Genomic DNA, 17,008 nt, shown 5'->3' with positions numbered 1-17,008 from the left:
TTTTTTCTCTTATCTTCATTCATAATTATTTCAGTAATCTGCTTCTTCTCAAATGTGTGTCTCTCGAACTTTGATCCGCCATCTGTTTAAATTTTTTATCTTGAAACTTTAATTTTATCTATAAAATCCGTTTTATTTAGAAATAGACATATTCTCAGATGATAAATCTGACAATCAGTTTGTCTAGTCACCAATTAATGAAGTTAAGTTAATAGATGTTATTCTTAAAGATTATCGATATAACAGGGAAAGAAACAATTTGTTGTTTGTTAAAGGGGCACTAGCTGTCAAATTCATGGTCATCGATTTGACTCAAATTCTCATATTTGATTTATAACAAAGTTAAACATTTATCCAAACTATCAAAAGTCTAAACTGAACAGTTTACAGAGCATGGGGTAGATAATATATAGGTTCGTTTCGTGTGTATTTTAGTCCAGACGCCATCTAATTAACTATCGATTTGACCTCAGATGACCATATAAGCGATGTAAACATAAATAAGGATATGAATGATTAAACCAACACGTGCAATTGGATTTTTATAGGTCTGTTTGATTTTATTTTATAGATTAAAAATAGATGTTTCTCATTGTTTTTAACCGTATAAGAATGATTTTATGTGCATCGACTTAGTAATCAAATGATTAACCGTAGTTTCACTTTCATTGTTGACATTCTTTTTCTTTAAATAACCAGTACACGAACAATGCATGCGTTGTCAATCTCTTGCTAGGGATTAACTTGAAGTTCACATGAATACGGATTTAAAGAGGTCGACTCATTCACTTGCAAGTGAAAAACTAATTATCAATGTTTCTTAGCGTAATTTGACAAAATTGAACCTTTTTGGCTGCAAAAAGTGAATTTTTATTTCACTATTTTACTTTCATTATTGATTGAACAGAAAAAAATCAAACTTTAGATTTTTTTATATCTCGTAGCTAGTGCCCCTTTAAAGAATAATTTACAAAAAAAACAAACTCCATGATTAAATTAAGATAACAACTTTATGAAGCATGTCAAAATCAATCACTCGACTATTACAACCAACAAATAAACTTTTATATTTCTGTCTTGTTTTCCGAGGAATTTTATTATGCAATGCCAACTTTTAAATTCTATTTAGGAATTAGCACATTTTGTACATTTTTAAGCTGCTTAGAATGAATTGATCTTAAAGATTTTCAAACAATCAATTTTATCAAAGACCACTAAGCTTAATTTGTGATTCATGAAATGATCAGAAAATAACTTAATAATAAAATATTATAAACACATTTTTAAGACAACTTTATTGTTTTACATGAATTTTGATCCTCAATGCTGTTCAATTTCGTATTTCTTTTTGCTTTGATTTAATTTCATCCTTGCATCATACATGTCATAATAGTAAGCAGAGGTACCAAGGTTATTATTTGCTACGTCTTACGCGCGTTTAATCTATACAAAACTTTTCAGTGACGCTCAGGTCAAAATAGTTAGAAAGCCAAATAAGTACAAAGTTGATGAACATTGAGGACCGAAAATTACAAAAAGTGGTGCCAAAAAACAGCTGCCGAGGATAAGAAAATCCTTAGTATTTCGAATAATTCATACATTGCATAAGTGAGTGTTTTTAATTAAGAATTCAAGGCGTGTTCCTATACAAAAACATAGTCGTCTTATAAGAATAAGACTACTATTACTTTATTAATCCAATTATGGACCCTTGCGGGTTTTAAATTTCATACAATGATTACAATAATTTGTGTTGTAACAATGAAATAATAAAATTTAATACATCACAATAGAACACTGAACAGTTATTGCATGCACATGGAAGAGAAAGTAATATGGGAGACAATGAATTTCTTTAAGGATTATTCCCCTTTACACATATATGGTGTTTTGAGCTGCATAAAAATGAAATGCAGCCCCAACTGATTAGATATAAGGGTATTTTTCTCCCATGTACACACAGCAACCAACTACTAGATAGTAATGTATATAATTATATTTTTTTTTACAATTGCAAGCCTATGATAAGCACCTTAGAGATTTGACTGCAGTTTATTAATGCATATATAAGCATTTACATATTAATAGATGAAATATGCATACACATAGATAGAGAAATGAATATTTAAATTTATATTTTTGAATTTAAAATATAGATATATATATATATATATATGGATAAACTAGAAGAGATTTAGCCATTTACAGAATTTGTGGATCTCAATTCAAAACTCTGGATAAAAAAAAACTTAACTTTTTAGGTAAACGTTTATCTTCAGTGGTCATCAACCATAAACATTTTGATTTGCAGTCTAAGTTAATGAAATTTTGACAGTGCTCATGGGCTTGTGCAAACAATAATTCCCGACATTCATTATATAATGGACAGTTTATTAAAAAATGAAACTCATCTTCTATATCATTATGAGAACAAAAAAGTCCTCTGTGACCTTTCTATAGGTTTGTTCTTATGTCGCTCTTTTCAACTCGTAATTTTTGGACACTTATGTGAAAATTACATAATATTTGTCTTGATTGAAAACTTTGAATATAACAGCATATCACAGATTTGTACACAATGATTTTAGCATTCAGCTTTCATTTGATGATTTCATTTACGGAAAACTCAGGTCATTCAAAATAAACATGTGCCTTTTTGAAATTCCATGTCCTAAGTCGTCAGAGTATACATTCATTGTTAATGAATTTAACAGAAACAATAAACTATGATACGAACCAAATCTCATTGGAGTATATAAATATAAGGTATATTAAAAATAATAAGGTAAAACTACGACAGAAAAAAGCATTCAACATTCAAGTATTTTCTCCAGTTTATAATATACTGTAATGTGTTCGCAAACCGGTGAGAACCTTTCTAACCAACCAAACCAACCACCAGACCAGACAGACACCAACAACGAACCAAAAGAATTTACGAGAAATATGAAGGCTCAGAATACATGAAATAATTACTAATACTGCTACTACATACTGCATATCACACAAATATAGTTTCTAGGTCAGCGCAGTCTCCTCTTTTTATGTGTGTGTGTGTGCGTGATACGGATTGTATTTTTATATGTAATGTAATAAGGTATCAGATCCGCCTTTACATTGATGTTCTGAATGCAAACACAAAATCGTTTCAAGTGTATAATAACTTTTATTCACCAGACATAATATTAAAAACAGAAATAAATCTCTTAAAACAGCAATCAACAATTAGTAATAATCCGTAGATTAGACGAACAGATAATAATACTCTAAAACAGCAACAACAAAAATCAACATTCAAGAAACACAGATTCTATCATCAACCCTCCATATAAATACATGTAAAATACTACACAAATAAATAAGTCACAATTTTCGTAACCCTCTTTCTATATCATAAAAATATATTAACAGCAGCACTGAATATTTAAAACAAACGGACACTTTTGCCGACTTTACGCACCTTTCCCCTATTCAAAGTTGAAATGCATTATCAAACTTTATTCTCAAAACTTATAATATTTAGAAAACAAGAAAACTATTAAATTTCTGCCTCCGTTAAAAACTGGAAACTGGAACAATTAAATGAACTGCATAAATAATTATATTGCATATATATTGCAACATTCTGGAACTTAAACTGCTGCTTTAGAAAAACTGTACCTTGAAATTTATGAGACACGTAAATAAAGCTGCTAGCCGGCGGTAGGGACAAGCTGGAACTCACGTAAAAGACTATCAATCTTACGCTAGTGTTGTTGATTCGCGTGGTAGAAATTCCAAATATGGATGAAATCAATGACCTAATAAGGAAACTTCCTTATAAGGTTCATATCTTTGCACTAAACGTCTGATCAAATGACATCATAACAGCCCAATTACTGTCAAAAGGTGCGCAACGTCGGTGCAAAAATAGTTCATAAGAACTTATTACAATAATAGGAATAAAACTCTCTTCTACATAAACCTTACATAAAATACTCTAACATTTATCCCTATTTTGAAAAACATACAAAAATATAACTACAACATATTCAGGACAGTCTTCAAATTATACGATTTCTATTGTCACTATATTTATAATAATACTCGTGACTTCCGGTAAAAGCAAAAATGAAAGTAACGTACAATTAATCAATAGCTGCCGGTAAGAAAACACACGTTTTCTATCATTCTGGAACATACAAGATTAAAACGATTAAACTATATTAGGTAATAATGAAATAAAATACACACATTTACTGCTTTAATAAAATAATACAAAGTACGGTTGTCAGAACTATAGCCAAAACTATGTAGACAATGTCAATAAAAATTTAGGCACTGTTATCTGTCAAAAACGTCACAATACCAATGATCCTAGTAGACACAATTTATAGCTTTAAGTTTTACACTGTAGATAATTTTTTTTGGATTATATGGCAAGAAATTTATTTAAAACGAAATACTGTAAAAACCTATTGCGTTTAAAGATTATAGAACTGTAAGAAAGTAAAATCACCAAAATACTAAACTCCGAGGAAAATCCAAGCGGAAAATCAGAAGATAAAATACATCAAACTAATGAACAGCGACTGTCATATTCCTGACTTAGTACAGGCATTTTCATATGTAAAAATGGTTGATTAAAGCTGTTTTTTAAACCTCTCACTTGTATGACAATCGCATCAAATTCCACACCCGTGGTAAAATATAATATAAATAGTCTGTCAACTGATCGGCCACGTCATGCTTTGTGCATGCTGTACCGATCCTCCTCTCACATTTTTTTAATGCTTTATCGGAGGTTAATCGGTGATAAAGATCTCAGAGAATGATGACGTCAGACCATAAGCCATCTACAGGAAAATTCACGAATGTGAAACTAAAAGTTATTAAAACACGGAAAAGAACAAGGTGTGATAAAAATAGTTATAACGCACTCGTTCTATTTGAGCAGTCAAAAAAGCGTTGACTGTATATTTCTATGTCATATAAGTTACTGAACCGATATCACTTTTTCTCATGAATATGTAAATGAAAGTTGCCGGAACTATATTCAATTATTCATGAGGACATCTTCAACATTTCTTTGTTTCCAATTGAAACAACAGAGCGTCGAACGGCTCAACTTGTTTCTTTTACAATTGTTTTTTTTACACTTGTCAATACAATTCGTTTAAAACCTGTAAATCATTATGTTTTACATGTTTTATGCTTATTGTTGGGTATTTTATTCCATAACCAAACGAATTTGTTCAACATCGCAATGGTTTGAACAAATAACATATTATTGTGTAATAATATTACTCCACCAGCTATAAGATCCTTTGATAGATGGTATTTCCCCCAATATTTAGATAAACAAAATAACAATAACACAATAAACAACACTTGAGTTTTTTTTTTGTCCCGAGATAACAGTATGAAGACAATAATAAGGACTTTTATTCAATAATTAATATAATTTAATAGAAAAGTTACATAGAGCTCAATTTGAATAAAAAATCATATTCACCGGCGAAAAAGGATATTCACCGCGGGAAATTGTGCAAGCGGTTTATTTTTAGATTTCGGGAATTTCCCTAATTATATTATCCAATGAAAATTAATCTGCTATTTCTCACGAGATCTTGTCGTCTGTCCTTACATCGACAACAAAAATGGCAGGTGTTCACGACGAATCAACTGAAAATGTGAGGAAACCACGGTTTGCAAGTATAAATGACGACAAATATCAACAAATTTTAAGGGAAAAAGATTCAATCAACACCCAAAAAGCCACAAAAAGAGCAATAAAGCTATTCATAAATTATTTAGAGGAAAAAGACCTGCCGAGTGACATTGAAAACTACCCCGTCAATGAACTTGACAGAGTTCTTTCCAAATTTTATGCAGAAGCACGGAATAAAAATAGGGAACTTTACAAAACCACAACATTAAAGAACACCAGATACGGGATAAACAGGTATTTAACTGAAAAAAGAGATATTGACATTATGAAAGACCCAGACTTTATGAAATCAAACAAAATGTTCAAGGCTATGTCGGTTCAACTGAAACGTGATGGATTAGGAGGGATTGAGCATTATCCACCCATTGAAGAGGACCATATTAAGATTTTATAGTTCTCTAACACAAATGGATCCAGTGTCTCTTCAACAAAAGGTTTTCATAGATTTAATGTTGTACTTTGGTCGACGAGGACGGGAAAATCTCCGGAATTTAAAAGTAAAGGACTTTGAATTTTCTAAACAAGGTTATGGTGACAAAGAACACAGATATATAAGAATACAACGGGATGAACTAACAAAAAATCACAAGGAAGATACAAATACTGCAGTTGGAAAAATGTACGAGGTGAAAGGTAGGTACAAAATAATTTTGACATTTAGTTACATTTGTAATCACTCTGAAGCAATCACTCAGTGTATAAATACTAAAAAAGTTTAAAAAAATCCACCAAGGGATTGATTAAAACACTATGGCAAAAGATTAAAGTAAATAAGGCCGTCCATAAAACAAAACAAAAGTAAATAAGGCCGTCCATAAAACAAAACAAAAATAGATATTGATCAATTTGAACTCAGGTACTGTGCTCCAGTTTATGGTGATACATTTGTACATATACATGGACACGTTCTTATAAACAAATACAAATTCAATATGGTAGTAATGAAAACACATTCAAAATGATATTAATAACATCAAAACATGAGCAAAGATTTCTGTTATCTTAATTTGATTTATTTCATTGTGGTTTAAAGGTACACACTACATAGAGTAATACATGTATTTAAATATGAAAAAGGAAAATGTGGTATAATAGCCAATGAGATAACTCTTCAAGCATTTAACTGTAATTTTGATTCCTTATTGACCAGTTTCCTTTATTTTTCAGATGATGCTAAGTGTCCAGTAAAGAGCTTCATCAAGTACACAACCAAACTCAACACAAACTGTGAATATTTCTTTCAAAGGCCAAAAACCACCATTAATGATGACTCTGTTTGGTATGATGCAGCACCATTAGGACATAACACCCTAGGTGCTATGATGCCGGCAATATGTGAAAAGGCCGGTCTCGGGAAAAGATATACTAACCATTCACTTCGTGCAACAACTGTCCATGTTTTGGATGAGGCTGATTTTGCTGGAAGGCATATTATGTCAGTAACGGGTCACAAAAGTGAAAATTCTTTAAAAACATATACCGGGTTTACATCAGACCGTGCACTACATAATATGTCAAACGTAATTAGTGAAAGTCTTCGGACAGATGCTACATCTACAACTTCTACTGCTGCAGTTCCTGATCGTAATGTTGAAGATATGTTCCAAATTGAGAATGACAGTGACATTATTGACTTCATGCTTTTGTCTTATTCGCAAATGAATAATTTATGCCAAGACATTACTAGTACTAACTCTTCGCATGGACCGGTGGCTGCTTGTGAACAGCAACAAGTAAATGTTAACAAAACAGCAACATATTCAAGCTATCCATGTATAAACAATTTTGGAAATGGATATCCAAATTATCCTGTCATTACAAACAATTATGGGAATATCAATATCAACTACAATATCATTCCAAAGTAAACTGTCTATAGACATTTTTATTGTTACATTGTGTAAAAGAACCTGTGATTACTTCAAAAAACATCTTAATACCTGTTTTCAAGTCTGTTCTCTAATTTTTGCAAAATTAAATTTGTGTTGGTATTAAAAGATTTCTTTTGATTATTATTCTTACAAAAAAAAAGGATATTTCAGGGAGATAACTTAACAATAACTATGAATAAATCATACAAATATCCAATAAATTGCAAAAAAAAACCAAACAAATTAACATGCACATACATATACATGTATATTGAGGAATATCAAGGACAATACACTCTTTATTTTCTGTATTATTGAATAAAACAATCATTGTCTTTTGTTTCGGTAAATGTGTGGTTTTATTGACTTTTGAAAAAACTGATATTCACTTCGGCCGTTGGCCTCAGTGAATATCAGTTTTTTCAAAAGTCAATAAAACCACACATTTACCTCACCAAAAGACAATAATTGTATAATATTTATGCTGATTTGATTGCAGGTTTGACCGTTATGCCGATCTTTTGTCTGTCACTATCGTAAAAGGTAAACATTTTAGTTAGAGATACAACCTGTTTCGTGGTTAAAGCAGTGAAAATTCAAGATCTTATGATTTATTTCTTAATTATATGATGTTGTATTTCAGATTTCTTTTTTCGTCTATATTGCTATATTTTATATCTCTACCTGTGTGACGTTAACATAACTGTATATTTGAAATTCTAACATGACGTCCTTCAAACGCTTTGAGTACACACCCGTGGTAAAATATGAATATATTGCCAGTGCTGTTCCGATTGTACTCCCACGTCATATGCTTTTTTATGAATGAGATACCCGACGTCATAGAACAATGACGTTAGAATATAAGCATTTTACGGGAAAATACACGCTTGTGAATCCGAAAATCATCACAAGGAAACATACACAAATGATGCTAAAATGTGGCAAAAGCCCTTTATTGTACATCATATAAGACATATAAATAAATTATCATTCAAATTCATCCAAAACTGTCTAAATACATTATTTTAAATAGTTTAAACATGTCACTAATGCAGTTTGCTCCGTTCTTTTACGCTAGTTTATTAGTGCGTTTATTTATGGGAACGGCAAATATTTGTCTACACCTAGAGCGCTTCGATCCAAAAGAATTGCCGTATGTGTCCTATCAGAATCGAAATAATTCATGGGGGCTTGAATATATCTAGATTTTACCACGGGTTGTCCCTTTATGCCGATATTTTACCCCTCGCTATCGCTCAGGGGTAAAATATTTGTCATAAAGGGCCAACCCGTGGTAAAATCACGATATATTCAAGCCCCCATGAATTATTTCTTAATTTTTACCTATTATGTCTGTTTGTTTTGTTCACGCATTGTTGTCAATATAAAGGAATGTGACGGTCATACAAGTGAGAGTTTTAGTTAGCTATAAAACCAGGTGCAATCCACCATTTTCTACATAAGAAAATGCCTGTACAAAGACAGGAATATGACAGCTGTTATCCATTCGTTTGATGTGTTTGAGCTTTTGATTGTGACATTTGATTAGGGACTCTCCGTTTTCAATTTCCTCGGAGTTCAGTAATTTTGTGATATAACTTTTTGTTATTTGTTCTTAAATATGTTGTATTGTATTTACCTGTGGAAAATTCGACGGTACAAAACTATTTCCAACACTCTTAACAAGTTGACAAGTACTAACTCCGGGATCGGAATCACTTATCTGACAAGTGTTATTCCATGATATAAAGTTAATCGATTTGCATACTTTGACTCTCGAGCAGTACTGAGCACATACAGACCACATTGGCATTGATATCTGAAACAACACATGTCCTCTATAAACTATGTCTTTTTGCGTTTTGATAACGACTATTTCACATGAAGTCCAAACAATCAGGAAAACTGAAATGAATGTCAGGCGGTACATAGTTTGGAATTTAAATAACATGGAAAGTAGTTATGTTTCTTGCATTTTCCGACAAGTAACGCATCTATTTTCTTGCATGTATTCCTGTAGATGTCAGCTGGTACAATTGTTTGCAATTGAACTATCATAGAGTGCGCATTGCATTTCACTCACAAAGTCGGTTCTGTATACTTTGAACAAGTTATCTAAATGTTTTCATATACCCATGTCTTATTCAGTTGATTGTAATTACAAGTAATGATTTTCATGTATCTATTATAATTAAATGTTTCCTTTGGGAATATTCAGAGTTTCCAATCGGAAAATTTCATAATAATACTATATAAAACTCTCCAGCAACCTATTCAATTAAATTTAACAGAAAGCCTTTGTTGCCTTCCATCTAAAAAAAAGAAATCTTTACAATTGGTGATTTTCTTTATCAAAGTAAATAAACTTATCATAGATACCAGGATTAAAATTTTATATTTACACTAGAAGCGTACAAAAGACTCGTCAGTGACGCTCGAATAAAAAAATGTTCAACAGGCCAAATAGAGTACGAAGTTGAAGAGCATTGAGGACAAAAAGTCCTAAAAGTTTTGCCAAATACAGCTAAGGTAATCTATTCCTAAGGTAGAAAAGCCTTAGTTTTTCAAAATTTCAAAGTTTTGTTAATAGTTAATTTATAATTATGAACATATCAATGATAACTCAAGTCAACATAGTACTGACTACTGGGCTTGTGATACCCTCGGGGAAATCAATCTCCACCAGCAGTGGCATCGACCCAGTAATTTTATATTTAAAATATAAAGAAATACAAATGGTCAACGGAAAATAATAATGCAACGACAAAATGCTTACCATCAAGTCAGTATTTCGAAACGCAAAGGAACATCATATAATGACAAGATTAAAACAAAGGCGTCAGTTTCTAAAATTTAATGGAAATCGTTACTGTATATTTTCCATAATTATTCAACAAGTTGTGCATTAGTACACACTAAAAAACTACAAAAAAGCATGTTTTTTCTTTAGATTGATCCTCAACAAAACTTACCAGATTTCGCTTCTTAAAGGAGTAAGTTCGATAAGGGCCATATTTGGCCCCAATTATTAAGTTTAGAAATGTTTAAAGTTGACTTAAAGACATGTGAGAAAGTTATATAGAACTATTTCTGTCAATGTTTTTTTCTAAAGTGTTCATTTTTACATCCCAATTAGGTCAAAATAAGGGATTTTGGCGAAATTTTACAAAATCAGCCAGATTTCAGTCAAATTTTTTACAAGGAAACATAGAGCACAGGCGTCGACAAACTTAATATTCAAGCTAGACATGTAAAATGATATTACAAACATTATTTTTAAAGATTACCTTTGTCGACGTATGCGCTCTATGTTTCTTGTCCAATAATAAATGGAAATTTAGCCATTTTCATTGATTTTTCGTGGAAAATCGAAACATGTACTTTTTGTGACGTCATGAATAAAACGCATGAACGTAAATAGTCAACAAAAAAACTTATTTCCTATCTAGTCACTGTATTAGCTATGATTTATTGTAAAACTGGTAAATAAATCCTAATTTTTAATTTAAGGTACATAAAGGGGCCATTTTAAGGCCTTATCGAACCTACTCCTTTATTTTATCATCTTTGTTTTTAAAACTTGAACTATTTAACATTGAGTAGACCACAGGATGGCAGAAGTCCCTCAAGGAACCCAATACATGCCATTTTTATATCTATTTTGGTATTGTGGTAGAAACAACAAATCTTACAAAACGTGGTCAAGGTAATGCTGCATAAAAATAAAATCCTACTATATTTTCACCATCAAAAAAATAAAGATAGAAGTAAGAGAATTTGTTTATCATTTCTTATTATTTTTTGTTATTTTGTGTTAGATTGTAACTTCTCTATATATAGTTTAGAATCAACCGGTACAATTCATAGTACAAAGAAACACTATGCAAACGAGCAGTCCTGTGTTTGAAAATAACAAACCCATGGGCTACCATGAAACTAGGAAAAAGACTTCCCCCAAAAAACATAAAACCAAAAAGTAAATCCAAAAATACAAACAAAAAAAAAAACACCTGGAAATAAAGGCAATAATTCCAGACATGAAATTGTTGTTCAAAGTATAACTCGACCAGAAGGAGTAATAACAGCTAGGTCACATCAGATTGCATACGATAAAGGGTCGAAAAATATATTCTCTTGAATTTGACAGATGTTGGAAATTAATTCTACATTACATTGAGTAAAAAAATATCTGAGTCATAAACATATATACAAAGCATACATATTTTATTTATTTGGTGTTTTTATAAAGAATAATTTCGAAACTTGTGGTAACGTGGTTACTAAAACTTGCACACAGGTACAAAAGGGTGTGTGTTTGATTTGTTTACTTTCAGCATATTGTTATATGCTAGGAAATGATATGCGAAATGTTGTCTATAGTACTAGGCAGGATAAAACTACACTCATGACAAGTATTCGTACCTTAAAACAAAAATAGATTTGTTGAAAAGTGAACATCTAACAAACACTAATACGGGAAAATCAATGGTTGTATTTAACCTATTATAGGAAGCTGTACATGCACCGACCTTGTGTGTACTTTCATGTCTTATAATGTCATACCAGTCAGTTGAAATATTACAAAAAAGGAATCATTCTGTGTAGATTAAAAAAAATCCACATTTTAAAAAAAAATGTTTTAAAATAGGACTATGTTGTGAATATTAGTAGACAGAGGAACATACTCTGTGAATTGCTGAGCCTTTTCCAATATTTTGTTAAAACAGAAAGCAGAAAAAAAAATCACAAGTTTCATTAATATAAAGGTGTTACTGAATGAAATTATTTTTAGAGCAATAACAACAAATTATTTACTAAAAGTAAAAAGTAAAAAGCATTGTAAGCCCCATGCTCGACAGCGGCGGATATTTAAGGTTTACGTTAGGACTTATTGAAGCCTTGAACACAATTTGTTATGGAGACAAGCGTTTTGTTTTCAAATTTCATACATTAGGCATTTGCCTCAATGTAGTTACGACCATGTAATAAAAGTTAGGTAAGTGTTCCTGAGAAAATATACATCAAGTTAAATGAAACCAATTTGCAGAAATTTCAAGTATAAGTTAATAATATTTATACTTTTATTATTAAAAGATTTGGGAAGTGTTTCCCGTTTTTTTTTTTTGGAAAAAAGATGACTTTATGAAGAATTTAGTGCCATCTTATACTTTCGATTAGACCTTCTGAGTTATTTATTTTCAATACATTGCAAGTCAGGTAATTTATTTTCAAACTACCACAGAACAAATCAAGGCTGAGTTATTTATTTTCAAAATCCTCCTGCCCCCCCTCCCCAGAATATCAAATGGTCGTCCCCTAATTGGGTGAAAGGTACCCCAAAATTTTATTTATTGGACTACAAAGTGGACGTTTTGCGAAAATGAGAGGTATAAATGGACAAAAAGGAACCTTAAAATCAAGACAAAGGGTCCATTGGTGGTGTGTATCGCTCTAGAGTAATCATTTGTATCATAGGCACCGTTTGTAGACAAAACAGATAGATATTTGATGATTTGTTGGTCAACACTATATTCTATCATGATGCGGCTTGATTTGTATTTTTTTAAGAAAAAAAAACTTGATAGTAATGATACAAATAACCAATTTTACAATGGAAAAAATAACATTCAACAAAAAAGTCTATTTTAGGTGTATTACATGTACCACCAAATCATAGCACGTTATATTTCGTTGCATACGAAAAAGGGTATAAAAATATTCCCTTGAATTTGACATTTGTTGGAACTTTGAATGCAAGTTAATGACATATCATTTTTTACGCTTAGTTATAATTTTATATTCTACATTGTCAAATGCCAAATATAGAGATATTATATTAAATGGCACAAAGATGCGATACACAATTCATTCCCACTTGATGTTCACCTTAACTGCTATGTGCATAAAAGCAATTAAGGCCAAATACCAACTAAAATTTATTGAAGCTAAACGAATAATTATTTCTAAAACTCATTTCACGCTTAAGATGAAGTACAGAGAACATACATATTTGATTTTAATTTTCTGAAGGTTATGAGGGACACGAAATAAATTACCACACATTTTTATAAAAAGAATATGTTAATTGGGGCGATTTACTACATTTAACTAACAAATTAAACCAAAGTCCGAAGTACTTTTTGAGTAAGCGATCCAGGTTACACACCAATAACCTGTAGAAATATTTTGATTAACAATTGTTTGTTCAACGGCTAATATTTACAATAAAATGTTCATTTTACAAGCGCAATTAAGAGGTAAGCCACACTATTTACCTGGTGTATCACCAACGTTCGAGTATTGCCCATTCTATAATGAATTTACCACACTCCTTAACATTTCATTTTATTGCGGTATTTCCGAATTTGAATCATTGAAGTGACGGAATAACCTTCATAATGGAAGTTTTCATTTGTATAAACTTATGTTTCCTATGACGTTTTAAATTCGCACCTAGATCTTTATAAAATTTGGCGGAATTTCTTTACGAGTATACTTTAATTCTATACATGTTCTATGCTCAGATGCATTATTTCTTCTTGTTACGCATAAGAATCCAATAAAGTTATGCATTTGTTATAATCTTTATTTACTTGGAATCCATGCATGTGTATCGATCATGAATACGTCATAGGGAAGATTATTAAAGAGTTTCGGAAACATTGTCTTTTAAAGTTTAACCCAAGGTGGAACTTTCTAACGAACTGATTTATTCAAGAATTTGCAAAGATGTACCGCATATAAAAAGTCAGTAATAAGGAATATGTTCTGTCAAAATAATTGCATAATTTGGAGAATGAACCAATGAGATTCAATATATTTTTGCCTTCAGTTGCAAATATTATTGATGGTACTCTGAGGTAAACGAATTAACCCGAATAAAATATTGGCTATTCTGAGTAAAAAATATAAATTTGCAGATACAAGTATTTTTGTTTTTGTTATTCCAAATAGAATATTAAACTGGCAAGACAAAATACAACTTATAAACATGTATAATAATTCCCTGAACCAAGTTAGTAAAATGGCAATTTTTATCTTATATTAAGTTTCTGTATGGTTTGCATTATCATTTCTTTTTGTTGCACTTCAATGTTTCTGTTGTTTCTTTGTTTTCCTCTTATATATGATGTGTTCACTCGGTTTTAGTTTGTAACCCAGATTTATTATTTTCTCTCAATCGAACCTTTGAGCAGTGGTATACTATGTTGCCTTTATCAAGATATACATACAACCCTTAAGCTTTATTAAATGGACAATTACCATTTTCTTTTAAGAGTTTGATGATTAGTTAAGCCTCGGTCACACCTTACCAGATAGCACAAACGGACGCCTAACGGATGGAAATAAAAGTTGTCCGTTGACAAAATTGTTATCCGTTGGGAGTCCGTTGATGTACTGACCGAATAAAACGGACGTGTAACGGATGCATAACGGACACACACCGGATATGTAACGTACGGGAAACGGACACGTACCGGACAGAACGGATGTCGAACGTACATTAAACGGACGAGTACCGCATAAAACGGACATATAACGGAAGCTTACCGGATAAAACGGATGAACAAGATATACGGAAAAAATCAAAGGCGACAATAATAATACATGTAAATCGCATAAATATTCAAAATGTTTCTGTGTAACTGGTTTTGGTTTGTTCTTCAAAATTCCGCCAAAGGGCAGTGTCTGGCCTGCATAAGAACTGATTGATTGTGTTGACGTGCCTCTAAGATCGATTATGAATAATAAGAATTCATGAACCTTAAGAAATCTGACATACCAATAATTGGCTTTTCTGACGCGAAATTTTCAGTTGACATTTATCCGTTTCAGATCCGTTCATCATCCGTTTTATCCGTTATACGTCCGGTAGAAGTCCGTTTCTCATTCGTTCAACATCCGTTTTATCCGTTAAACGTCCGGTAGAAGTCCGTTGGTGAATTTATCTTCCAGACCTCCAACGGATGTATAACGGACACGTAACGGATACAAAACGGAAACGAAACGGACGATTACCGTACAAAACGGACGCCTGACGGACGTTCAACGGACATTCAAAGTCTTGAACATGCTAAAAATTTGCCACCAGACAGAACGGACGTCGACGGATAAAACGTACGCTCAACGGACATGCAACGGATATGGACGGACGTCTAACGGATAAGAACGGACGTCTAACGGATAAGAACGGACGTCTAACGGACATGAACGGATTGAAAAAAAGTTATCGTTAGGCGTCCGTTCGAGCTATCCGGTAAGGTGTGACCGAGGCTTTAGGGGTTATAGTGAAACGTGCTTATAAGTAAGTTATAAAATGTGTGGTTTGTTGACGTTTTAATCGTCAAGTAGTTTACAAATTATGGACACAGGTAATATTTGAACTATAATTAAAAGATAAAAACTGTTTTCATTAACCTGTCAAGTTTTAAATCAATTAAAATTGAAAATGCTAGAGACAATTTCATGGTGTTAACCAGAAAGAAACCCATCGACACGATTCAATAAAGTTATAATGAGTTACAGGTAAATATACGGTATTCAACAATTGACACATCTTTTTCAATTTCAAAATATCTAAATCGTTCGAAAATGTGAATACATCTAATTGATTGCTTTATTTATTAGCGTTAACGCCACTCGTATAAAGACCCTCTATACATATTATGCTACTGCGGATTCATTTTTTTCGTGGGTGACGATTTTCGTTGATTGAGGAAAACCTGCATTTTCGTAGATATTAAATTTGGTTTTTGCAAAGTCTGCACACATTAATTTCGAAAGTTTGTAATTCGTTGCATATTTAAATTAATTCCCATGAAATCGCCGATAATTGGTATCCAATGACTATTAATGCTCTTAGTTTTGCGTTGGTTTAAGAAACCGGAGTACTCTGAGTACCACCGACCTTCATTACGAAAACTGAATCTTAGTCAATGGAAATTGGAGTCGAACGCACCTGCAATAATCTGAATTCGAACTAACAACCTCAGTGTTAATAGGCTAGTGATACAATAGTTCGATCTCTTCGACAACTTGGCCACCGAGGCCCCGAATATATTAAATTACCATCTACGATCATCTAATTTCCTAAATGACAAACAACATTATGATATAAAAAAAACAATAAAAAGACAAAAGTTTATGGGGACTTGCATTTTGGTTGCCACATAAACATGCTTTTCTTGCAATGAATAAATAGCAAAGAAACATATAACGTGCGTTTCTTCCCTCCATCCGTTAAAACAAATGTTTTAAATGGCGATGTGAAATATGTTGTTTTATTCATATCAAAAGACGTACTTGAACCAATAATAACAATTATTGATATTTATGCGAATCGACACACATATAACGACTCAACCTTTTAGTTGAATGTACTATTACTATAATATTCATGAACATGATTAAAAGAAAAAGGGAA

The 17,008-nt window shown here is 31.8% G+C and overlaps 1 protein-coding gene across 2 annotated transcripts; it reads left to right on the top strand.

Annotated features, from left to right (window-relative positions):
• Positions 1 to 5,429: 5,429 nt before the first annotated feature.
• LOC143054326 (uncharacterized) lies at positions 5,430 to 7,824 on the top strand. Of its 2 annotated transcripts, XM_076227303.1 has the most exons (3): positions 5,442 to 5,672; positions 5,875 to 6,343; positions 6,878 to 7,824. In XM_076227303.1, exons 2-3 carry the CDS (start codon positions 6,118 to 6,120, stop codon positions 7,576 to 7,578), a joined length of 927 nt encoding a protein of 308 aa, XP_076083418.1. In that variant the 5' UTR covers positions 5,442 to 5,672; positions 5,875 to 6,117; the 3' UTR covers positions 7,579 to 7,824. The 2 variants fall into 2 exon arrangements, with proteins under 2 accessions (XP_076083417.1, XP_076083418.1); XM_076227302.1 differs by having other exon boundaries at positions 5,430 to 6,343.
• The last annotated feature ends 9,184 nt before the right edge of the window (positions 7,825 to 17,008 follow it).

This window comes from Mytilus galloprovincialis, chromosome 12, assembly GCF_965363235.1.
Source record: "Mytilus galloprovincialis chromosome 12, xbMytGall1.hap1.1, whole genome shotgun sequence".
NCBI classification, from domain to species: Eukaryota; Metazoa; Mollusca; class Bivalvia; order Mytilida; family Mytilidae; genus Mytilus; species Mytilus galloprovincialis.
Note: the sequence above shows the minus strand (reverse complement) of the source record. Positions and strands in the feature narration are given on the sequence as shown.

Coding starts and splice junctions, on each gene's coding strand:
- LOC143054326 (XM_076227302.1), top strand. CDS start 6,118: ATGGATCCAGTGTCTCTTCAACAAAAGGTTTTCATAGATTTAATGTTG. Junction 6,344..6,877: donor AAAAATGTACGAGGTGAAAG/GTAGGTACAAAA, acceptor TTTATTTTTCAG/ATGATGCTAAGTGTCCAGTA.